Source organism: Eschrichtius robustus, chromosome 1, assembly GCF_028021215.1.
Source record: "Eschrichtius robustus isolate mEscRob2 chromosome 1, mEscRob2.pri, whole genome shotgun sequence".
In the NCBI taxonomy this organism is placed as follows: Eukaryota; Metazoa; Chordata; class Mammalia; order Artiodactyla; family Eschrichtiidae; genus Eschrichtius; species Eschrichtius robustus.
In genome coordinates, this window is record NC_090824.1 from 1,797,249 (window position 1) to 1,823,135 (window position 25,887).

The 25,887-nt window shown below is 43.1% G+C and overlaps 1 protein-coding gene and 1 long non-coding RNA gene across 2 annotated transcripts in view; one reads left to right on the top strand and one right to left on the bottom strand.

Moving 5' to 3' along the window:
* Positions 1-25,887, bottom strand: part of TDRD9 (tudor domain containing 9) — a 107,771-nt gene that overhangs the window by 37,979 nt on the left and 43,905 nt on the right. The window contains exons 9-13 of the mRNA XM_068539681.1: positions 11,400-11,464; positions 9,586-9,640; positions 9,351-9,435; positions 7,918-7,975; positions 4,682-4,786 (exon numbers count right to left, since the gene is read on the bottom strand). Coding sequence (XP_068395782.1) covers positions 4,682-4,786; positions 7,918-7,975; positions 9,351-9,435; positions 9,586-9,640; positions 11,400-11,464 — 368 coding nt within the window. The remainder of the gene's footprint in view (positions 1-4,681; positions 4,787-7,917; positions 7,976-9,350; positions 9,436-9,585; positions 9,641-11,399; positions 11,465-25,887) is intronic.
* On the top strand, positions 6,205-8,297 carry LOC137762178 (uncharacterized). Its single transcript, XR_011073520.1, has 2 exons — positions 6,205-7,290; positions 7,410-8,297. It is a non-coding gene; the product is annotated as an uncharacterized lncRNA (long non-coding RNA).

Consider the following 25,887-nt stretch of genomic DNA (forward strand, 5'->3'; position numbering starts at 1 on the left):
CCCATCCCAACACCTCTGGCAAAGGCGTCCTTCAAGACAATGGCTTCATATGAAATGAGTGATCACATGCAAACAGCTCAAAACCAGGCCTGGACCACGGAGACCATCCTATAAACGACTGTTCTCTTGTGATGGTATTGCTTGCGCAATGGAAACTCCTTTATCCCCAAACATAATAAAACCTGAGAGAGAGGAGACAGGTGGGGAGGGGGGAATCCTTCACAAATACTCAGCTTTTAAAAAACGGGGCAGCCCAGGGAGGAGCTTTCCTTCCCCACCTGTGGAGCCTGGACCCCTGCCCCCTTCGGCCCCCACCCACCTGTCCTGACACAGGAGACTGAGTGCAGAGTCCAGACTTCTGCCTCCGCCACCATCTACCCGCCGTATCTTCAAATGACAGGACTGTCTAAATGGAAAATCCCAAGGTAATGACAAAACCAAAATCAACTCCTAGAACTAATCGGTGAAATCAGCAAGTCACAGAGCACAATACCAACACACAAAAATCAATCACATTTCTATACACTAGAAATGAACATGTGAAAACCGGAATTAAAAATGCCATCACAATCATTATAATCCCTCCAAATTAAACTGAATACTTAGTTGCAAATCTAGCAAAACATACACAGGGATCTGTATGCTGAAAATAACACAACGCTGATTAAACAAATCAAAGACGACCTAAATAAAGGGAGACACACTATGTTCAGGGATACGCAGCTTCATCATAGCAAATATATCAATTCTCCACAAACTGATGTACAGGTTAACACAATTCCTAGCAAAATCACAGGAGGCTTTTTTTGTGTGTGAATATAGACAAGATCATTCTAAAGTCTATATGGAAAGGCAAAGTAGAATAGCTAAAACAATTCTGAAAATGAAGAATAAAGTGGGAGGAATCCATCTGTTTCGTGATAAGTCTTACTATACAGTGATCAAGACAGTGTGGTATTGGTGGAGAGAAAAACACACAGATAATAGAACATAATGAAGAATCAGAAACAGACCCAGACAAGTACACCCAAGCGATGTTTCACAAAGGTACAGAAGGCTTCAATGGGAGGAGAACAGTGGTGCAGGAACAACTGGGCATCCATAAGCAAACCTCACACCATCTACAAAAGTTAATTCAAATGGATCACAGATACAAATGCAAAACATATCTGTGAAATATCTAGAAGAAAACACAGGAGAAAAACCTTTGCAACCTAGGGCTAGGTGAAGAGTTTTACACATGACACCAGAGGCATGATACATAAAATGAGAAACTGATAAATTAGACCACACCAAAATTTAAAACTTTTTTTCTATGAAATACCCTGTTAAGAGGATTAAAGGACAAAATATAGACTGGGGGAAATATTTGGAAACCACCTATCTAATAAAGGGCTATATCTAGGATATATAATATAAAGTACTCCCAAAACTCAACAATAAAAATACAAACAACCCAGTCAGAAAATGGGCCAAAGACTTGAACAGACATTTCACTGAAGAGATACAGAAGACAAATAAGCATAAGAAAAGATATTTAACCTCATTAGCATTAAGGAAATGCAAATTAGAATTGCAACGAGATATTATTATGTACCTTTTAGAATGGCTAAAATAAAAAATAGTGATATACCAAATGCTGGCAAGGATGTGAAAAAAACAGATCTCACACATTGCTGGTAAAACTGTAAAATGGTACAGCCACCATGGAGATAGTTTGGGGCAGTTTCTTATAAAAGCAAACATATACTTACCATACCACCCAGTAACTGCACTCCTGGGCTTTTATCCCAGAGAAATGAAATTTTATGTCCACACAAAAACTTGTACATCAACATTCACAGTGGCTTTATTTGTAATCGCCAAGAGCTAAAAACAGCTCAAATGTCCCTCAACAGGTGAATGGTACTGTTGACCTTAAAAATAAAATAATAATTGGGACTTCCCTGGTGGTCCAGCGGTTAAGACTCCATGCTCCCAATGCAGGGGGCCTGGGTTCGATCCCTGGTCAGGGAACTAGATCCTGCGTGCCACAACTAAAAGATCCCAAGTGCCACAACTAAAAGATCCCGAGTACCGCAACTAAGACCTGGTGCAGCCAAATAAATAAATAAATAGTCTAAATAAATAAATAAATAAATAAATAAATAAATAAATAAAAACAGTAATTTTACCAGCAAAAATGGGTTTATTCAGAAATAGCAGAGAATTGCAATTTGGGACAACCAAGCTATGGTAAAAACCATAGGCAAGTCCTATATAAAGAAGAGGAACATTATTTTATAGAGAAAAAAGAGGAAGCTGGGAGGGGTTGTTTTGAACACAAGTCCACTGGAGAAAAGCGAGAGTTCAGGGTGGGGACAGTTTCTCATTGGCCGAGTTGCTGGGGCAGATGATTTCTTGTAGGAGATGCAAGGCACAGTTTTTCCTGTTGGGGCCTATAACTGATGCTTCTTTCCTGTTGCTGGTTCTTGTTGGCTTCTGAAGTTGACAACTCTTCCTGTAATTGAGCTCCAGTGGTACTTCAGGTGGTACTGCACAAGAGCGCCCCCTTCTGACCTCCCCCCTCCATTTTAGTGAGGTTTCCCTTTACTAATTTTCAAAATACAATGGAATATTATTCAGCAATAAAAAGGAAACTTTTGACACATGCAGCAACTTGGATGGAGCTTAAGGACACTACAGCTAGTGAAGAAAGCCAATCTTAAAAGGTTACATGCAGTATGATTCCACCTAATAACGTCCTTGAAAGGCCACAGCTACGGCTATGAAGAAGGGGTTTGAGGTCGGCAGAGAGTGGCAGGGGACAGTGTGACTAAAGATGCAGCACCAGGCAGCTCCTTCAAGGCAGCTGGAACAGCTCTGTGTTCTGACCGTGGCGGTGGCTACACATGGGATCAACTGGAGAGAAGCCTGCACGGTGTGAACCTGGGCAACTGACTAGGGTCCGCGGTCCAGCCCTGTGCTGACATCAGCTGCCTGGGCTGACGCTGCACCGAGGTAGGTGTCACCACTAACAAGCTGAGATGCTGGGGCTAGGGTTCAAGGGACTCTATGTACTATTTTTGCAACTTCCTGTATGGGAAAAATTTTCTAATCATAGAAGCTTTGAACATACAAAAAGACAAAGGATACAATTCCTATAATCTCAAGACTGACCCAAAAATAATCACTTTAAACATTTTTGTGTATCTATTGGGTTGGCTTTTTTCCATTATACCTTATGGCAAAAACCAAACGAACTTTTTGGCCAACAATATTTCTAGTCACTTCTTCTAAGCATAGTTTTATGTTCTGGGTTTTTTTTGGCGGGGGGCGGGGTTGAGATGATTATAACAATACATAAGGTTTTTCCAAGGTGACGAGAAGCTCTCTATGACCGTATATCAGTGACTCCTTAATCATTCTCTTTTTTTAAAATTAATTTATTTATTTATTATTTTTTGGCTGTGTTGGGTCTTCATTGCTGCGCGTGGGCTTTAGTTGTGGCGAGCGGGGGCTACTCTTCGTTGTGGTGCGTGGGCTCCTCGTTGTGGTGGCTTCTCTTGTTGCGGAGCACGGGCCCTAGGCACGCAGGCTTCAGTAGTTGTGGCTCGCGGGCTCTAGAGCACAGGCTCAGTCGTTGTGGCGCATGAGTCTAGTTGCTCCGCAGCCTGTGGGATCTTCCTGCACCAGGGCTCGAACCCGTGTCCCTTGCACTGGCAGGCGGATTCTTAACCACTGCGCCACCAGGGAAGTCCCTTAATCATTCTCTCTTAATCCCTCTCCAGGCAAGTCATTTCAAGAGAGGTAACACGGCAACGTGGTTAAAGTTGCGGGCTGCAGCCGGACGTCTGGGTCCTAGTCTCGGTCCCAGCGCTTCCCAGGGTAACCCGAGCAGGCCACTCCTTCTGTGTGTCGGCTGCATCACTGAGAAGTCGGGGTGTTAACAGCACGCTACCTCACTGGGGGAATGAGGGGTAAATGCGTAAGTACACGGAAAACACTTAGACTCGTGCCTGGCCTGTGGCGAGCATTCAGTACATGTGGCCTCTATTCTGTTTTTTGATGTGGTAGCTTTGTGACCCAACCCAACAGGTATTCTTGGAGCAGTCCTTCAGCTGTCCTCCCCGAAGACTCTCTCATAAAGCACAAGCTGCGTCTCAGTCCATGGCGATAAGGTTGTGCCCTGGAGCCACTCCCCACAGGCAACTGCACGGCCACTGTGGACATAAGCCCCCCACCCCCACCCCCCGACACCCGGGCCCCGACAAACGACTCCACACCCTCGTCTCCCCAGCAATACACCATGTGCACTCGCAGGAAAGGCTGAGCCCTCCGTGGAGCCAGCTGAGCTCAGGAAAAGATCATCCCAGAAGGATCAAAACCTGGAGAGAAGTCAGAGGAAGGACGAGCAGCAGTTACCAAGCGCCCCGCTCGGCTCCCGTGACTAGTCCCCGCGGAAGATGGCGGGACGCTCGTCCAGCAGGTGCGACGGCTCTTACCTGCTGCAGTGCACGCGAGGAGGGTCGTGGATTCGAACAGAGTCTGCCAGTATGAGATGCTGCTGCTTAGAACTTAAAACCGGTTCCAATAAAGGAAATCTCTGAATAAGACTAAACGTACAAAAAGCAAAAAATTCAAGAAGACACCCGAATGTGCCACCAACTCCTATTATTGTGCTGGAACGCAAATGCCTTACCTTTTCTCTGATCACAACTGGTTTTAGAGGCCCAACTCAATCGCAGGCTCTGGTAATTCGTATCTTCATCGCAAACCAGAGTTCTAGTCAAACAAAAATCTATAACTGTCATTTAAAAAAGGGAATGTAAATACCAGGTTAGCAAGAAATAATTGTGTAACAATCACAATGCATAGCGATAAGACAACTTATGAAACACACAGCCTTTAGAATTAGTGTACACACAGAAGCCTCTGGAAATGCACCGGCCATTCCCGACTGCCTAGGACGGGGAGGCTGGGGTCACATTCTTTCTTCTAAGTCCTGGGAGTCTGGGCAGAAAGAACATATGCCCTGTAAGAGCCCACACGTCATAACACGAGCCTACGCGGGCTGTAGCGACAGGCCAGCCGCACGGGGCTGCACAGAAGCACGGCTGAAGTGGGGGACTGCCAGGCCCCAATCCCGTGTGTGTGCTGGCGGGGCGGGGGGACAGCTGCCCAGCATCTCTGTGCTTCAGTGTCCTCCCCTGCAAAACCCAGGGACAGGAGCCCCGGCAGCTCTTCCCAGGACAGGCCCCGCCCCGTCCCTCGGAGGAGAGCAGGAGAGCCGGCGGGCTGGTGCTGGCGCCTGTCCCCGCCCGCCACGTGCTCAGCCTACCCCTCAGGGCCACTTCCCTCCTCAAGAACCTCCTGCTCATTAACTACCCCACCACGACCACCCCTCCTTGCTGGCTCCCCAGGGCTCTTGAACACTCCTCCCGCCGTAATGTTTGGGGATCTCAATTCCCATAAAGACGGTGCTGGCAGCACCCCGGCCCTCGGTTTCGTGACCCCATCTTCCACCTGTCTCAGCATCTCCTTCCCACCGCCCTGCCTGAGCCCCCTCCTCAATCTCAACCTCACGCATCCTTCCCTAGCAGCAGACCTCTTCCCTCTCCCCGTCCTGTAACCCTACCGCAGCAGTCCTTAATCCCTACAAACGGACCTGCAGTCTGTGCGTGTCAGGACCTGCTAAACTGTCCCTGCCCCTCCGCCTCCTGACCTTCCTTCCCTCCTGACCGAGCCACGGGCTCCCAGCCCCCACCGTGACCGCTCCACACATCCGCCTCGACCCCAGGCCTCCCGTCACCCTGCTCTGCTCAGCTGACTCGACCCCAGGCCTGCTGGTCACAGCTCTCCACCTACACTGCGCAGCCCAAGCGGCAGGAGAGGGAAAAAGAGAAAACGGGCTGCAGGCTGACGGCGCCCTTTCAGCTCCCGGTGGCCAGCGGCCCTCGGGACTCAGGCTGCCCCGTCCATCCAGCCTCCTCACACCTCCAGCACTCTGTCCTGCTCGCTTTCAGCTGAGGCCCGGCCTCTGGCTCACGGGGAAAGCAGAGGCCATCACAGGACCCTGCGCCCCCTCGGCAGCACCCCTCCGCCCACATCGGCCTTCTCCCCAGGATGGGGCCCGAGCCCCGCCCCCACGGCCGGCTCCCCGGCGTCCTCTGCGCCTCTGGGCCCCGCGCCGCCCGGCACACACGTTCTTCCGGCCCCGCCACCGCTGCGGCCGCTGCCCCGGCTCTCCGCCCGCCCGCCACAGAAACCGCCTCCGGAGCGCCGTCTGGCTTCGCGGCCCCCCGGGGCCTCGGCGCCGACCCTCCGCGACCCCTCCAGGCCGGCCGCGCCTCCACAGGCTCCCCGCCTTGAACCGCCCCTCGTGCTCCCCGGGCGGCGCGGAGCCCTGGCCCTAACCTCCTCAAGGCCGCCACCGGGACACCCGCCGGCGTCTCAACAGCCCGGGCCAGTCTCCGCCGGCTCCCGGGGGGGGGGGGGGGGCGGTGGGCGCACGGCGGGGAGTCACCACGAGCCGTGAAACCTCCGCACCCGGCCCCTCAGCAAGTCAAGCCCCGCGGGCTGCGCCCAGGAACGGCCGCTTCCGCCTCTGCCCCCGCGCTCCGCTCCTAAGGCGCCCGACTCCCACCCGCCCTCTCCTCGGCCTCGTCTCCGTCTCCCCCACCCCCGTCCCCCCCACAGGCTGTCGAGCAGACCTGACGCGCCGTCGCTCCTCCCTCACAAGTCGCTGACGTCCCGGCTCCCTCGGGAAAAGCTGGAGTCTCCGACGGCCTGGCGGCCTCCCGCCTGGTGCCCTGGTGCCCTGGTGCCCGTGACCTCCCTGACCTCGCCCCGTCCAGCTGGCCCGGCCTCCCGGCTGTCCGGCGCTCTTCCTTCAGGGACTTGGCGCCTCCTGTCCCTTCTACAGAAACGCCCCTCCCGCAGATGCCCCCCCCACCGGCCGCTGCCCCGCTCCTCCACCCCTTCCTCTGGACATGCCGCAGTCTACCTGACGGCACGTGGTTACCTGTCTAACTGATGGCCCGCCTGTCAACACCCGCCCCCCATGTGTCAGGAGAACGGAGCCTCGCCTGTTGGCGCACTGTCCCCCCGGCACCTGGACGGCCGCCGGCACAGACGGAGTGCTGCCGGGGCACCGGCTCATCTGTCCCAGCCACGCTGGCCACCTTGCTGCTCCTCGCACCTGCTCCCCACGCTGTCCCGCCTCTTTCCACGCTCACTCCTCACCCAAGTCACGCCGTCCTCAGCTATCACGTCCTCACAGAGGTGTTCCCACAGCGCCCCATCTAAAAGGTCATTTACCCAATTCACTGTAACCCCTTTCTCTGATTTATTTCCCTACATAACATTTACCTCGACCTGAAATTGCACCTATTTTTTCCCCTGCCAATTGCCTGTCTCTCCCACCGAAGACAACACGCCTCACTCGCCCCGTCCGCCTGCCCACCACCGAGAACAGCACCCGGCAAGCGACAGGCTCCCGAACGTGAATTTAACGCAACCTCACAAAGTCATCAAGGACACACACGTGGGAGACCAGACTACGAGTGGCCTCACCCCGAGCTGACGCGGTGTCTTTCTCAACGACCTGCAGCCACCGGGCGGACTCGGGCTCCTCCCTCCGGTCACTATGTCCAGCGGGGGCAGCCCCAAAGCTCTCCCACTGCCCGCAGCGCCCGGGAACGCCCCGATCGCTTCCTGTGTGTGTTAGTAGCCGCGCCACAGAGGCTGCCCGGCTGAACGGACACGTGAGCTCAGAGGAGGGCGGGGAGAGAGAAGTACAGGAGGAACGTCGGAACCCACTTTCCTACATTCTCTCCTCCAGAACAGGGGAAGAGACGGGGAAGAACAACTCCTGAGGGACACACAGGCTACAAATTCTATGGTTTACACGCTGTGAGGAAAACAGCAGGATCTCACCGTATTTGACGTCTGGAACCGTGACAGAACTCTCCGCAATGTTGGTGGACAGAATGATCTATCAAACATCAAAAAAAGAATCTGACATGCTCACTATATACAGGAAATCATTAGGTATTGGGCTCAAATTCTGAAATGAGCCATTTTTTCTATTTTATACAGAAGTCACAGTTAGTCAAGGGTCCTGGGGGCGGGGGACGAGGAGGAGGAGTCAGTGCAGTGCGGGCTCAGCAGCCAAACCTGCTCTGAATCCCAGCTCTGCTCCACCCCAGCGTAGGACCCTAGACTACTTAACCTCAGTTTTCTCATCTATAAAATGGAGATAACAATAGTATCCTCCCTATTACTTGAGTTAATAAATGTGAAATGCTTAGAACTGCTCCAGGCGTGAACCAAGTGCTCAATAAATATTAGCTATTACCTGTAGTACCAGCATCCAATCATTGGACACCTACTTCGTGTCAGGCACTGTAGCACTACCACAATTTAAGTATGGACATATATTATTAAAATTAACCTTCCTAACAGCTCTGCAAGGTAAATATTATCGACTCTACTTTCCAACAGTAAAATTAAGTCTGAGAAACGATGTGCTCAGAGGCACACACCTACAGGGGACAGAGACCCATGGCATCTGTCCAACTCCCCACGCATGCTCTTAACCCCTACACCTCAATGTTAAGATACAGCCTTTTCCTGGTGGAATCATTCCAGGGGTCCAGTGGAAGCCCCTGATGTACAGAAAACCAGGCCCATGCAACACAGAAGGTTCATAAAAGCAGCAGGCAAGAAACAGGGCAAAGACAGCTCTCCCTGACCTCAGATATGATAGCTTGAGGGGGTCCTGGAATTACCCAGGGGCACAGAGCACAACCAGGCTAAAGTTCCCAGGAAGGTCTGCAGTACATAAGAGCCCTGAGCTGCCATGCAAGGTCTAGGCTGCCCCTAGAGATGCAGAACCTTCTCACTGGAATCAAGGGGGCTGGGCTGCATGTCTGGGGTCCCTGATGATCTCAAGCAGCACTAGAAGGGTTGTGATAAGACAATCCCATCGTTCACACACACAAAAAAAATTAAAGAAATACTCTTAAACCAGGACTAAGAATGTGGGTTCTAACCAAAATCTCCAGAGCAGTGCCAGGGACAAGAGAACAGTCCCCCAGTTTGAGAACTGCTGGGAGTAAGAGGCACTGAAATCCGCTAGAAATAATGTCCTGAGGCTGAGGAAATAAAAAACTTTAGCAAACTGATTTATAAAATAGAGACAAAATGAAATAACAGACTTGGCTCATCAGGCAAGTGCTTGTTTAGGTGACTAACCACCAGCTACAGAACATATCGTACAAACAGCTGGAATGTCAGCACTTCTCATTAGCAGAGTCTCTAAGGAAAATGAACCTAAGTGCTCAGAACTGGTCTCCCAGCTGTCCTACCTTTCTGTACCCAGGCACTGGACTTAAAAACACGTTATTCTGTTCTTCCAAAGTCACACTTGAATGGAGTGGATAGACCTGTAACCTAAGAAAGAAGTAAATGAAATAAAATATCCATAAAGAGTAGATATATATGAAAATGAATAACTACTCATTGAGATAATTAAAATTATTTAAGCTAGAAACAATACAATGCTTTACAAGTAAAAATACAACAGTATCATTTTAAACACACCTTTTATGAACCATGTTTGTGAGAATTTCATGCATATAGTTTATTTCACCCAGACCTAGGGAAGAAAAGAAGTGGAGGGGGAAAAAAAGATCTGTATTTATTTCTAAAAAACAACCTTTAAATTAAGATGACATCTTTTATAAATACGGCTCTACCAATTCATTTTATCTGACTTTTTTATCCTCTTCACCTAAATATATCAGAATTACAAGTGAAAAATGCATAATGACACTGACTACCAGTAACTCAAAAATATGAGAAAAACCATATTCTTTCTATGTTTTCCTTTCCACGGCAATGACTGCCTGTGAGTGCTGGCCATATGAGATGAGTAATTTTACATTCCTCTCTTCCCCCCACTGGTTTTCCAAATGTGCTACTTTGATTATGCAGAATTTTACAACCAAAAAATAATATTTAAAAAGTCCTGGTCACAGAGATGTGTTAAATTTTTTTCATAAGGTTCATATTTGTAAATAAAGCATGATTGCAGATATAATTAGTTAAGATGAGGTCACAGTGGAGAAGAATAGGCCTTTATTCCAATAGGACTGGTGTCCTCGTAAGAAGACACCCGCACAGAAAATGCCATGTAACGATCAAGGCAGAGATAGAAGTATTGCAGCCACAAGCCAAGGAGGGCCAAAGACTGACAGCCAAGAAAAGCTGGGAGGAGTCAAGGAAGGATTCTACCCAGAGCCTCAGAGGGAGCAGGGCTCCGCTGACACCCTGATTTTGAACTTCTAGTCTCCAGCAGAGTGAGAGAATAAATTTCTCTTGTTCTAAGCTTTCCGGTTTATAGCACTTTGTTACAGCAGCCCTAAAAAAACTAACACAGAACCATTCCCAAAAGATCAATTAATGAAATAAATGTATTGTCAAATGAACTCACATAAGCACATAACAGAAAAACAACAAACTAAACTGTAGAATATCATTTATACATATTTTATTCAGGCAATGATCAGCAGTTAGAAAACATTTATTTCACGTCAGGTGTTCTTAAGATAGTACTGCCCTGACTCTACTTTGGTCATTTCTTCCTTGATACAATATTATGCACACAGCAATCACTGACAAATATTTATTGGGACAAATGCAACTCCACACCACTGTCAGCTAATGCTTGTTTTCTGGAAATAAAACTAATCCGTATCAACCTAAGCAAAACATGATCAAAGTTTTAAACTCTCACGTTGCATTCCAAAGTAAAATGTTACTCTTATTCATGCTTTTTGTTCTCCACCACAATTAGCACAAATACTCATATGTTCTACATATTACCTTCCAACAAGAAAAAATACATGAATTATTGTCATAAGGTTTCATCAAGCTATACCACTTGATTAAAAAATCATAATCATCATTTTGAAAAAGTACAATTTAACAAAAATTAATCTTTAAGTATCTTAAGAGATTATTTTGTCAAATACTGAAGAAAAAGGAACTCAAGGGCTACCTTGATGATTTTCATGGTATTACAATAATGATATTATTATTAAATAAGCTTTAAATACAGATTGATGACAATTACTTTACATTTATAACCATATATATGAAATAGCAAATTTAACATAGCCAATTTTTTCTGAAGGGGGTCAGACTGCCCTCAAAAAGTTAAACTCTTCATTATCAACGTTTTTAGCAACACAAAGGTTATAGTAAGAGTCAAACTGAAAAATCACATTTATTCACATTCCCAGAGTCTAAAAAGAATAAACCTGCACTACAAATACCATTTTTCACAATATGTGCTAGACACAAACTAGTCTCCATCCAGCGCAGATTCCATATCACGAAAGAATGACACTCACCCGGCAAAAACACCAACACACTGCTCCGCTCTGACACAAATGGGGTGCCTGACCAGGTCTTGGTCCTGTTAAAATGTGAAGTGCACAAATATGAATCAAGGCTAAGTAGCCATTGTTTTTCCAGAACCTCATATTATGGCTTCTGACCCTGAAAGGTTCTTACATCTAGGTCATCGAGTATAATTTTCCTTCTTTTACGTAAGAAAACACAGAGGCCCCAGGACGTGAGACACTGTCCAAAGCCCCACAATCACCCAAGGGACCCCAAGCCTCTTGACTACTTTCTCCCATAAAAACTCACTATCCGCAAAAGTCTTCTTTGAAATTCAGTTACTGTAATCCAGAACCTCAAAATACAAAACATTTAGAAAAACTACTACAAACAAAACTTAAACTCTAAGGAATCCAAACTATTATTAGGAAGCATTTTTATAGACCAAGATCTCAAACTGTCCTCTCGCCTCCCTGCTGCTATCAACATATTTATGTTGTGTGAAGTCAGAACTTTCATTCCTCCACAAACCCTTGAGCCCCTCCCCTGTGCCAGGCCCTCCTCCGTGTAGGCAGGCACAGCAGAAGGACAGACAAGGTCCCCACTCTTTGGAGCTTACATTCTAGCTAGAGAGACAGACAAGAAACAAGGAAATCAGACCCTTCAGTTCAGCAGTAAGACCGTGACAAGAACAAATGGGACACAGAGCCATGGAGCTGCAGGTGCTAGTTTACCCCTCTCACCCCCTCCTCTTTCTTTGCAGTTACTGTTCCCAGACACAGAATGGATTGTTGTTTCTTGACTGTTCCAAGAAAAAAATAAAGGTTAGAGTGGAAATCAATGAAACAGAAAAAGAAAAACAACAGAAAAACAAAAACCTAGCTCTTTGAAAAGATCAACAAATTGACAAATCTACTTAGTTTGACCAAAAGAAAAAGAGAGAGTCCATATACTACAATCAGAAATGAAAGAGAAGACATTACTACTAGTCCTAAAAAGACACAAACTACTGAAACTGACCCAAGAAAAAACAGACAATCTGAATAGATCTGTAACAAACAATGAGATTGAATTAGTAATTTTAAAACTACCCATAAAGAAAGCCCAGACCCCAATGGCTTCACAGCTGAACTCCAAAAAACATTCAAAGAAGTAATACCAATTCTTCACAAACTCTTCTAAAAAACAGAACATTTCCCAACTCATTTTATGAAGCCAGTATTACCCTGATACCAAAACCAGACAGACATAAGAAAACTACAGATCAATACCTTAAGAATATGAATGTAAAAATCCTCAACAAAATACTAAGTAAACCAAATCCAGCAACATATAAAAAGAAGTATACACCATGACCAAGTGGGATTTATCCCAGGGATGCAAAGTTGATTTAACATCTAAAAAATTAATAAAGACAAAAATCACATGATTATCTCAATAGACAAAAATCATCTAACAAAATCTAACACGCTCTCATTTAAAAAACACTCAGCAGGACTTCCCTGGTGGCACAGTGGTTAAGAATCCGCCTGCCAATGCAGGGGACACGGGTTTGAGCCCTGGTCTGGGAAGATCCCACACGCCGCGGAGCAACTAAGCCCGTGTGCCACAACTACTGGGCCTGCACTCTAGAGCCCATGAGCCACAACTACTGAAGCCTGCGCACCCAGAGCCCACGCTCCACAACAAGAAAAGCTACCACAGTGAGAAGCCCGCACACTGCAACGAAGAATAGCCCCTGCTCGCCGCAACTAGAGAAAGCCCACACACAGCAACAAAGACCCAACGCAGCCAAAAATAAATAAATAAATAAATAAAGTAATTAATTAATTAAAAGAAAAGAACACTCAACAAACTAGAAATAGAAGTGAACTTTCTCAACCTGATGAAGGTCATCTACAAAAAGCCCTCAGCAAACATGATAACCTAACAGTGAAAGACGGATGTTTTCCCCCTAAGATCAGTAACAAGACAAGGGCATCCACACTTGACACTTCTTTTCAACAATGTACTGGAGGTTCTAGCCAGGGAAGTTAGGCAAGAAAAAGAAATACAAGGCATCCAGATTGGAAAGGAAGAAATAAAACTATCTTTATTCAATAGATGACATGATCTTATAGACAGAAACCCTAAGGAATCGTCCTAGAACTAATAAATGAGTTCAACAAAGTTGCAGAATATAAGATCAATAAACAAAAATCAATTGTCAGGGACCTTCAAGATGGCAGAGGAGTAAGACATGCAGATCACCTTCCTTCCACATCAAAAATACATCTACATGTGGAACAACTCCTACAGAACACCTACTGAACACTGGCAGAAGACCTCAGACTTCCCAAAAGGCAAGAAGATCCCCACGTACCTGGGTAGGGCAAAAGAAAAAAGAAAAAACAGAGACAGAAGAATAGTGACGGGACCTGCACCTCTAGGAGGGAGCTGTGAAGGAGGAAAAGTTTCCACACACTAGGAAGACGCTTCACTGGCGGAGACGGGGGGTGGCGGGGGGAAGCTTCAGAGCCACAGAGGAGAGCACAGCAACAGGGTGCAGAGGGCAAAGCGGAGAGATCCCTGCACAGAGGATCCATGCCGACCAGCACTCAGCAGCCCGAGAGGCTTGTCTGCTCACCCGCCAAGGGGCAGGTGGGGGCTGGGAGATGAGGCCAGGGGCGGGAACAGATGCCCTCAGGCGACCTACATGCAGAGGAGGGGCCAAAACCAAAGCTGAACCCCAGGAGCTGTGCGAACAAAGAAGAGAAAGGGAAACCTCTCCCAGCAGCCGCAGGAGCAGCGGATTAAATCCCAACAATCAACTTGATGTACCCTGCATCTGTGGAATACCGGAAAAGACAACGAATCGTCCCAAAACTGAGGCAGTGGACTTGGGAGAAACTGTAGACTTGGGGTTTGCTGTCTGGGACTGATTTGTTCCTGATTTTTATGGTGATCTTAGTTTAGTTTTTAGCACTTGTTATCATTGGTGGGTTTGTTTACTGGTTTGGTTGCTCTCATTTTCTTTTTCTTTTTTTTATTATTATTTTTTTATTTTAATAATTTTTTAATTTCTTTTTTTCTTTCCTTTTTTCTCCCTTTTCTTCTGAGCCATGTGGCTGACAGGGTCTTGGTGCTCTGGCCTGATGTCAGGCCTGAGCCTCTGAGGTGGAAGAGCCAAGTTCAGGACACTGGACCACCAGAGACCTCCCAGCCCCAGGTAATATCAATTGGCGAAGGCTCTCCCAGAGACCTCCATCTCAACGCTAAGACCCAGCTCCACCCAACGGCTAGCAAGCTCCAGTGCTGGACACCCCATGCCAAACAACTAGCAAGACAGGAATACAACCCCACCCATTAGCAGAGAGGCTGCCTAAAATCATACTAAGTTCACAGACCGCCCCCCCCAAAACACCACCAGATGCAGCCCTGCCCACCAGAAAGACAAGATCCAGCCCAACCCACCAGAACACAGGCACCAGTCCCCTCCACCAGGAAGGCTACACAAGCCACTGAACCAACCTCACCCACTGGGGGCAGACACCAAAAACAGGAACTATGAACCTGCAGCCTGAGAAAAGGAGACCCCAAACACAGTAAGTTAAACAAAATGAGAAGATGGAGAACTATGCAGCAGATGAAGGAGCAAGGTAAAAACCCACCTGACCAAACAAATGAAGAGGAAATAGGCAGTCTACCTGAAAAAGAATTCAGAGTAATGACAGTAAAGATGATCCAAAATCTTGAAAACAGGATGGAGAAAATACAAGAAATATTCAACAAGGACAAAGAAGAACTAAAGAGCAAACAATGATGAACAACAAAATAAGTGAAATTAAAAATTCTCTAGAAGGAATCAATAGCAGAATAACTGAGGCAGAAGAACAGATAAGTGACCTGGAAGATAAAACAGTGGAAATAACTACCACAGAGCAGAATAAAGAAAAAAGAAGGAAAAGAATTGAGGACAGTCTCAGAGACCTCTGGGACAACATTAAACGCAACACATTCGAATTATAGGGGTCCCAGAAGAAGAAGACAAAAAGAAAGGGTCTATGAAAATATTTGAAGAGATTATAGTTGAAAACTTCCCTAACATAGGAAAGGAAACAGTCAGTCAGGTCCAGGAAGCGCAGAGTCCCATACAGAATAAATCCAACGAGAAACACATCAAGACACATATTAATCAAACTATCAAAAATTAAATACAAAGAAAAAATATTAAAAGCAGCAAGGGAAAAGCAACAAATAACATACAAGGGAATCCCCGTAACGTTAACAGCTGATCTTTCAGCAGAAACTCTGCAAGCCAGAAGGGAGTGGCAGGACATATTTAAAGTGATGAAAGGAAAAAACCTACAACCGAGATTACTCTACCCAGCAAGGATCTCATTCAGATTCGATGGAGAAATTAAAACCTTTACAGACAAGCAAAAGTTAAGAGAATTCAGCACCACCAAACCAGCTTTACAACAAATGCTAAAAGAACTTCTCTAGGCAGGAAACACAAGAGAAGGAAAAGACCGACAATAACAAACCCAAAACAATTAAGAAAAATGGTAATAGGAACATACATATCGATAATAACCTTAAATGTAAACGGATTAAATGCTCCAACCAAAAGACACAGACCGGCTGAACGCATACAAAAACAAGACTCGTACATATGCTGTCTACAAGAGACCCACATCAGACCTAGGGACACATACAGACTGAAAGTGAGGGGATGGAAAAAGATATTCCATGCAAATGGAAATCAAAAGAAAGCTGGAGTAGCCATTCTCATATCAGACAAAATAGACTTTAAAATAAAGAATGTCACAAGAGACAAGGAAGGACACTACATAATGATCAAGGGATCAATCCAAGAAGAAGATATAACAATTATAAATATATATGCACCCAACACAGGAGCACCTCAGTACATAAGGCAACTGCTAACACCTATAAAAGAGGAAATCAACAGTAACACAATAATAGTGGGGGATTTTAACACCTCACTTACACCAATGGACAGATCATCCAAACGGAAAATTAATAAGGACACACAAGCTTTAAATGACACAATAGACCAGAGAGATTTAATTGATATTTATAGGACATTCCATCCATAAACAGCAGATTACACGTTCTTCTCAAGTGCGCATGGAACATTCTCCAGGATAGATCACATCTTGGGTCACAAATCAAGCCTCAGTAACTTTAAGAAAATTGAAATCATATTAAGCATCTTTTCTGACCACAACACTATGAGATTAAGAAAATCAATTACAGGGGGAAAAAAAACGTAAAAAAACACAAACACACGGAGGCTAAACAATATGTTACTAAATTACCAAGAGATCACTGAAGAAATCAAAGAGGAAATCAAAAAATACCTAGAGACAAATGATAATGAAAACAAGATGATCCAAAACCTATGGGATGCAGCAAAAGCAGTTCTAGGAGGGAAGTTTATAGCTATACAAGCCTACCTCAAGAAACAAGAAAAATCTCAAATGAACAATCTAAACTTACACCTAAAGGAACTAGAGAAAGAAGAACAAACAAAACCCAAAGTTAGCAGAAGAAAGAAATCATAAAGATCTGAGCAGAAATAAATGAAATAGAAACAAAGAAAACAATAGCAAAGATCAATAAAACTAAAAGCTGGTTCTTTGAGAAAATAAACAAACTTGATAAACCATTAGCTAGACTCATCAAGAAAAAGATGGAAAGGACTCAAATCAATAAAATTGGAAATGAAAAAGGAGACGTTTACAACAGACACCGCAGAAATACAAAGCATCCTAAGAGACTACTACAAGCAACTCTATGCCAATAAAATGGACAACCTGGAAGAAATGGACAAATTCTTAGAAAGGTATAACCTTCCAAGACTGAATCAGGAAGAAACAGAAAATATGAACAGACCAATCACAAGTAATGAGATTGAAACTGTGATTAAAAATCTTCCAACAGGGCTTCCCTGGTGGCGCAGTGGTTGAGAATCTGCCTGCCAATGCAGGGGACACGGGTTCGAGCCCTGGTCTGGGAAGATCCCACATGCCGTGGAGCAACTGGGCCCGTGAGCCACAATTACTGAGCCTGCGCATCTGGAGCCTGTGCTCCGCAACAAGAGAGGCCGCGACAGTGAGAGGCCCGTGCAGCGCGATGAAGAGTGGCCCCTGCTTGCCACAACTAGAGAAAGCCCTTGCACAGAAACGAAGACCCAACACAGCCATAAATAAATAAAAAAATAAATTAAAAAAAAAAAATCTTCCAACAAACAAAAGTTCAGGACCAGATGGCTTCACAGGTGAATTCTATCAAACATTTAGAGAAGAGATAACACCCATCCTTCTCAAACTCTTCCCAAAAATTGCAGAGGAAGGAACACTCCCAAACCCATTCTATGAGGTCACCATCACCCTGATACCAAAACCAGAGAAAGATACTACAAAAAAAGAAAATTACAGACCAATATCACTGATGAATATAGATGCAAAAATCCTCAACAAAATACTAGCAAACAGAATCCAACAACACATTAAAAGGATCATACACCACGATCAAGCGGGATTTATCCCAGGGATGCAAGGATTCTTCAATATATGCAAATCAATCAATGTGATACACCATATTAACAAACTGAAGGAGAAAAACCATATGATCATCTCAATAGATGCAAAAAGAGCTTTTGACAAAATTCAACACCCACTTATGATAAAAACTCTCCAGAAAGTGGGCACAGAGGGAACCTACCTCAACATAATAAAGGCCATATATGACAAACCCACAGCAAACATCATTTTCAATGGTGAAAAACTGAAAGCATTTCCTCTAAGATCAGGAACAAGACAAGGATGTCCACTCTTGCCACTATTATTCAACATAGTTTTGGAAGTCCTAGCCACGGCAATCAGAGAAGGAAAAGAAATAAAAGGTATACAAATTGGAAAAGAAATAAAACTGTCACTGTTTGCAGATGACATGATACTATACATAGAGAATCCTAACGATGCCACCAGAAAACTACTAGAGCTAATCAATGAATTTGGTAAAGTTGCAGGATACAAAATTAAGGCACAGAAATCTCTTGCATTCCTATACAGTAATGATGAAAAATCTGAAAGAGAAATTAAGGCAACACTCCCATTTACCACTGCATCAAAAAGAGTAAAATACCTAGGAATAAACCTACCTAAGGAGAGAAAAGGCCTGTATGCAGAAAACTACAAGACACTGTTGAAAGAAATTAAAGATGATACAAACAGATGGAGAGATATACCATGTTCTTGGATTGGAAGAGTCAACACTGTGAAAATGACTATACTACCCAAAGCAATCTACAGATTCAATGCAATCCCTATCAAATTACCAATGGCATTTTTTTACAGAACTAGAACAAAAAAATCTTAAAATTTGTATGGAGACACAAAAGACCCCAAATAGCCAAAGCAGTCTTGAGGGAAAAAAACAGAGCTGGAGGAATCAGAATCCCTGACTTCAGACTATACTACAAAGCTACAGTAATCAAGACAATATGGTACTGGCACAAAAAGAGAAATATATATCAATGGAACAGGATAGAAAGCACAGAGATAAACCCACGCACCTATGGTCAACTAATCAATGACAAAGGAGGCAAGGATATACAATGGAGAAAAGACAGTCTCTTCAATAAGTGGTGCTGGGAAAACTAGACAGCTACATGTAAAAGAATGAAATTAGAACACTCCCTAACACTATACACAAAAATAAACTCAAAATGGATTAGAGACCTAAATGTAAGACTGGACACTATAAAACTCTTAGAGGAAAACATAGGAAGAACACTCTTTGACATAAATCACAGCAAGATCTTTTCTGATCCACCTCCTAGAGTAATGGAAATAAAAACAAAAATAAGCAAATGGGATCTAATGAAACTTCAAAGCATTTGTAAAGCAAACTACAAAAAAGACGAAAAGACAACCCTCGGAATGGGAAAAAATATTTGCAAACGAATCAATGGACAAAGGATTAATCTCCGAAATATAGAAACAGCTCATGCAGCTCAATATTAAAAAAACAAACAACCCAATGAAAAAATGGGCAGAAGACCTAAATAGACATTTCTCCAAAGAGGACATACAGATGGCCAAGGAACACATGAAAAGCAGTTCAACATCACTAATTATTAGAGAAATGCAAATCAAAACTACAATGAGGTATCACCTCACACCAGTTAGAATGGGCATCATCAGAAAATCTACAAACAACAAATGCTGGAGAGGGTGTGGAGAAAAGGGAACCCTCTTGCACTGTTGGTGGGAATGTAAATTGATACAGTCACTATGGAGAACAGTATGGAGGTTCCTTAAAAAACTAAAAACAGAATTACCATATGACCCAGCAATCCCACTACTGGGCATATACCCAGAGAAAACCATAATTCGAAAAGACACATGCACCCCACTGTTCACTGCAGCACTATTTACAACAGTCAGGTCACGGAAGCAACCTAAATGCCCATCAACAGACGAGTGGATAAAGATGTGGTACATATATACAATGGAATATTAGTCAGCCATAAAAAGGAATGAAATTGGGTCATTGGTAGAGACGTGGATGAATCTAGAGACTGTCATACAGAGTGAAGTAAGTCAGAAAGAGAAAAACAAATATCACATATTAACGCATATATGTGGAACCTAGGAAAATGGTACCGATGAACTGGTCTGCAGGGCAGAAATAGAGACACAGATGTAGAGAACAAACGTATGGACACCAAGGGGGGAAAGCATCCGGGGTGTGGGGGTGGTGTGCTGAACTGGGAGATTGGGATGGACATGTATACACTGATCTGTATGAAATGGATGACTAGTAAGAACCTGCTGTATAAAAAAATAAATAAAATAAAATTCAAAAATTCAAAAAAAAAATAGATAACCAACAAGGACTTACTGTATAGCACAGGGAACTATACTCAATATTTTGTAATAACCTATAAGGGAAAAGAACCTGAAAAAGTACATATATACATACACACACACACACATACACACACACACACACACACACATACACACACACATATATAAAACTGAATCAGTATGCTGTATACCTAAAACACAACATTGTAAATAAACTGTATGTCAGTTTAAAAAAATTGGGAAAAAAACCCAAATATCAGAAGCCTATGTAACACTATGGGCCTTATATAAAGGTATTAAAGGTAAACACAAAAACAAAATTATAAACCTTCCTAACTACCAAGAAAAAATTCAAAACATAAAAAGAAAAGGAAGGACCATGCAATGAATGTGACATATTTGAGGCTGAACACATTAAGTCATACATCAGTAAGCCTGGATGGCTGAAGCCAATGAGCAAAAGAAAAAGATTTTCAAGTGGCTCACAAAGCAAAACCAACTCTATGCTATATGCGAAACTCACACTTAAACCCTAAGCAATTCAGAAAATGAAAACAAATGGATGGCAAAGATTTTAGAGGCAAAGACAAACAAAAGAAAGCAAGAGTTTCAATCCTGATATATGACAAAGTAGAATTTAGACTCCACAGCATTAAGCAAGGCAAAGAAGGGCACAGTATAATGCGGAAGGCCATAGTTCACAACGACACTGTGACAGTTATGAGTATCTAGCAGCAGAAGACTGGAGCAGCCCTCTTCACAAAGCAGAAACCACACATGATGAAGGGAGAAACAGAAATACACTAATAATAGGAGACTTTCACACACCAGTCTCATTCCACGACCATTCCAAGGGTCAAAAAATAAATTTAGGGACCTCCCTGGCAGTCCAGTGGTTAAGACTTCGCCTTCCAATGCAGGGGGTGCTGGTTTGATCCCTGGTCGGGGAGCTAAGATCCCACATGCCTTGGGGCCAAAAAACCAAAACATGAAGCAGAAGCGATATTGTAACAAATTCAATAAAGACTTTAAAAAATGGCCCACATCAAAAAAAATTGTAAAAAAAAATAATAAATAAATTTAAAAAGCTAACAACATAATGGATAGTGTGCAACTTATGACCATATGTTAAACTTTTCACTCTGATAATAGAAAATTGTCATTTCAAGGGCATGCAGAATATTCATGACAACTGACCATGTGCTAGATCACAGAAAAAAAAACCACTTAAGTTCCATGAAGCAAAAATAATACAAATAATATTTTATGATAACAATTCCATCAAACTTGACATTATTAGTAAAAAGTGCTTAAAGGCCCTTTAATCAAAAAACTTTAAATTTCTCTTGGGTCAAAGGGGAAATATAAGCCAAAATTGAGACTGTCTCAAAAATAATAACAAAAACACTACACATCAGAATATATGGGATACAATCACAGAAGTCACCAGATAAAAATTCATGGATTAAATACTTCCATCAATAAAATAAAAGGATGAAACTAAAATAACAATCAATTTAATAGTTAGAAAACAGCAACAAAGTAAACCAAAAAAGTGGAAGGAAGGAAATTATGGCAAATAATAAATTAAAATAGGGTTCTTTAAAATGTTTTAAATAGGCAACTAATAAACAAATGAACCTAGGTGTAAAATAAACTGATTACCAAACAGAGAGAATTATTATTTAAAGTAATATTTGAAAACAGCTCTCTCTGACTGTATATCCAGTAGGATATATTCTAAGAACAAAAGGAACAGCAAAGCAGTTTTATACTTCACTCACAGGTTTAGTTTTAGAAGGACTATCACTATTTACTTGTTAAACTATTTTATTATTATATTATGGGGAAAAACAAAAAAGTAAATAATGCTTTAGCAACCAAAAGTTTTGGTGTTTAAGAAAGCACTAAAAATGTAATCAAGCAGGACCCTATGGGGCCTTCCCAGAACAGAGACCACCCCCACACACACACCATGTCCTCCACCGGCCTCTTATTTGTAGAAAAACTTTAGCCTCCTAGGCCTTCCGAGAGTTCCAAAGAGCAAATTTAATCAGAGAAGTGAGAAAATGCAGAAACAAAGGAAAACAGTCAAGCAAGACAAAATAATAGTTTAGCCATTAAACAAAGTCAAGGACCTTTAGTTCCTCCTCAAGGGTGAGAGGTACTATTCAAAGCCACGTCCTTTGAGCTGTTTTGCAGATACTGAAACCCACACCAGGTGGAAGAAGTTAACTGCATGGTGACCACAAGCCTGTAGACCCCAGACCAGCTGGAACCAGAAGGCTGAGGATGTTGACTCCTGACTACCTCACCAACAACCAATCAGAAGAGCGTCCACAAGCTGATCACGCCCCCCCACAACTCCCTCCTCCACTCTGTCTTTAAAAACCTGTCTTTAAAAGCCTTTAAAGGCTTTCAAGGAGTTCGGGCTTTTTGAGCATGAGTTGCCTGGACTCCTTGCTTGGCGCCTGCAATAAACCCTGCACTTTCCTTCACCACAACCAGTGTCAGTAGATTGGCTTTACTGCACATGGGTGAGCAGACCCGAGTTTGGTTCAGTAACGAACATATAAAAGAAAAGCTAAGAAAAGAACAATATTAAATTTGAGTTGAAATATCATTTCATGTATGGCAGTTAAAAAATACATTACCAACAACAACAACAAAAAAAACCAATCGAAAAATGGGCAGAAATAGACATTTCCAAATAGACATTTTTCCAAAGAAGACATACAGATGGGCAACAGGCACATGAAAAAATGTTCAACATTGCTAATTATTAGAGAAATGCAAATGAAAACTACAATGAGGTACCACCTCACACCGGTCAGAATGGCCATCATTAAAAAGTCTACAAATAACAAATTCTGGAAAGGGTGTGGAGAAAAGGGAACCCTCCGACACTGTTAATGGGAATGTAAGTTGATGCAGCCACTATGGAGAACAGTATGGAGGTTCCTTCAATAACTAAAAATAGAATTACCATATCATAGAGCAATCCCACTCCTGGGCATATATCTGGACAAAACTATAATTCAAAAAAATACATGCACCCCTATGTTCACAGCAGACTATTCAAATAGCCAAGACATGGAAACAACCTAAATGTCCATCGACAGATGAATGGATAAAGAAGATGTGGTACATGTATACAATGGAATAGTACTCCAGTGGAATATAACCTATAATGGAGAAGAATCTGAAAAAGAACATATATATATATATATACACGAATCACTTTGCTGTACACCTGAAACTAACACAACACTGTAAATCAACTATACGTCTATAAAATAAATAAATAATACATTTCCAGCTACAGCCACTGAAAAGACTTAGAAGCAATGACAGACACCCCAGTAGCAATGAGCACACTTAGAATCCAAATCCTGTTTTCTAAAAACATTCCTCACTACAAGAATCAGTTCCTTGGAGAAATGATTCTTGGTCTAGTGCAGGGAAAGAACATGGTGAATGGCTTGGAACACCTTGTGCCAGAAAGCAAATAAATGCCCCAAAACTAAGGAAGTCATGTCAAATAATACAGGAGCCAACTTACCCAAGGCTCCCACTGGCCAAATTTTGGACAACTGATTGTTAAAAAAATAAAACTGATTATAATTAACTTTGACACTTTAAATAAATAAAATCCATGAGTCTCAAGAGAATGAGAAGACAAACCACAGACCAAGAGGAAACATTTGCAAAACACATACATGATAAAAAGACCTGTTATCCTAGATATATATATAATGCTCTTAGAACTCAACAATAGGAATATGAACAATCCAAGTAAAAAATGGGCAAAAGCCCTGAGAAGACAGATCACCAAATAAGGCACACAGATGTCAAATAAACCTATGAAAAGATGCTCCACAACATATGTCATCAGGGAAACGCAAATTAAAACGAGATACCATTGCATACCTATTAGAACTGTCAGAACACTGACAGCACCAAATGCTGGTGAGGATGTGGAGCAACAGGAACCCCTGTTCATTGCTGGTGGGAACGCAAAACAGTGCAGCCACTTGGGAGCACAATTTCGCAGTTTCTTACAAAACTAAACATACTCTTACCATATGATCTAACAAATGCACTCACTGGTATTTACTCACATGAAATGAAAACTTACATCCACACAAAAACCTGCACTTGGATGTTGATAGTGGCTTTATTCACAATTGCCAAAACTTGAAAGCAACCAAGATGTCCTTCAGTAGGTGAACAGATAAACAGACTGTGGTGCATCCAGATGATGAAATATGATTCAGCACTAAAAAGCCCTGAAAAGACATGGAGGAACTTTAACTGCTTATTTCTAAGTGAAAGAAGCCAATCTGAAAGCTGCAATATGTACGATTCCAACTCTATGACATTCTGGAAAAGGTAAAACCGTGGAGACAGTAAAAGGTCAGTGATTGCCAGAGGTTATGGAGGAGGAAGGGGTGAACAGGTCAAGCACAGATGATTTCTAGGAATCTTTAGGGTTAAGAGTGAACCCTAAACTATAGTCTCTGAATGATAATGATGTGTCAATTGTAACAAATGTGCCACTCTGGTAGGAGACTTGATAGGAGGGGAGGCTGTGCATCTGTAGGAGAGGGGGTATACAGGAACTATTTGTACTTTCTGCTCAATTTTGCCTTGAACCTAAAACTGCTCTAAAAAATAAAATCTATTTAAAAGGAAAAAAAAAAATCCACGAGTCCACCGTGACATGAAAAGAGAGAGAGATAAGGAGAAAAGAGGCAGGGTAATAAAAGGAAAATTCCTCTTTATAGAACAATCTCAGAGAATAATAAGAACAAGTGATAAAATCAGAACCTTACTAATGTACCAATGACCCAGGTGAGAGCATCAGTGGATACTATTGGATGAAAGGTCGCTGGGCAGCACCCAAGCCACCACCATTCAGACTCCCTGAGTCCACTGAGCCTCAAGCAAGATCAATGAAAAGACAGCCACACCTATTCACAGCAGTCAAACCACAGGAAAAAGACAAGGAATGAGGCTGAAAGTTAACCAGGCAAAGGCAGATTTACCTACAAGGAACAGCTGAACAAAAAGGTAACCTCTCACCATAGTAAGAGAAGCCAGAAGACTATGGGAAAGTATCATAAAACATTGAAAGACAATAAAAAATGGGTGCATTTAATATATGTAAATTATAGCTCAATAAAGTTACTTAAATTAAGAAATTAGAAGAAGTAAAAAAAGGAAAGTCTAAGATGAAAGAATGATGAATAAAATGATATATATTTGAGTAAAGCTAAACACACTGATCATATTAAAAAAAACAAAAAAACTGTGGGAGCTTAAGAACAGAGCTGCATGTCAGTTGGATTTTCCAACTCATGTGTCAAGCACTACTCAAGGCCCCCGACACACGGAGATCCTGGCACATCCCTGACCCTGTCACTGGAGAAACGGTGGAGTCAGAATCCGAACACACAAAAGTGAAATGTCTGGCAGGAAATCTATTCTGAAGGCGCAGAATACAGCCACCTCACTGCAAGGTACTGTTCACCAGGAATGTAAGGCAATGAATACCCTGACACTTTCTGTATGTTTACGTTACACAAATAACAACTAAAAGAAGAGAAAT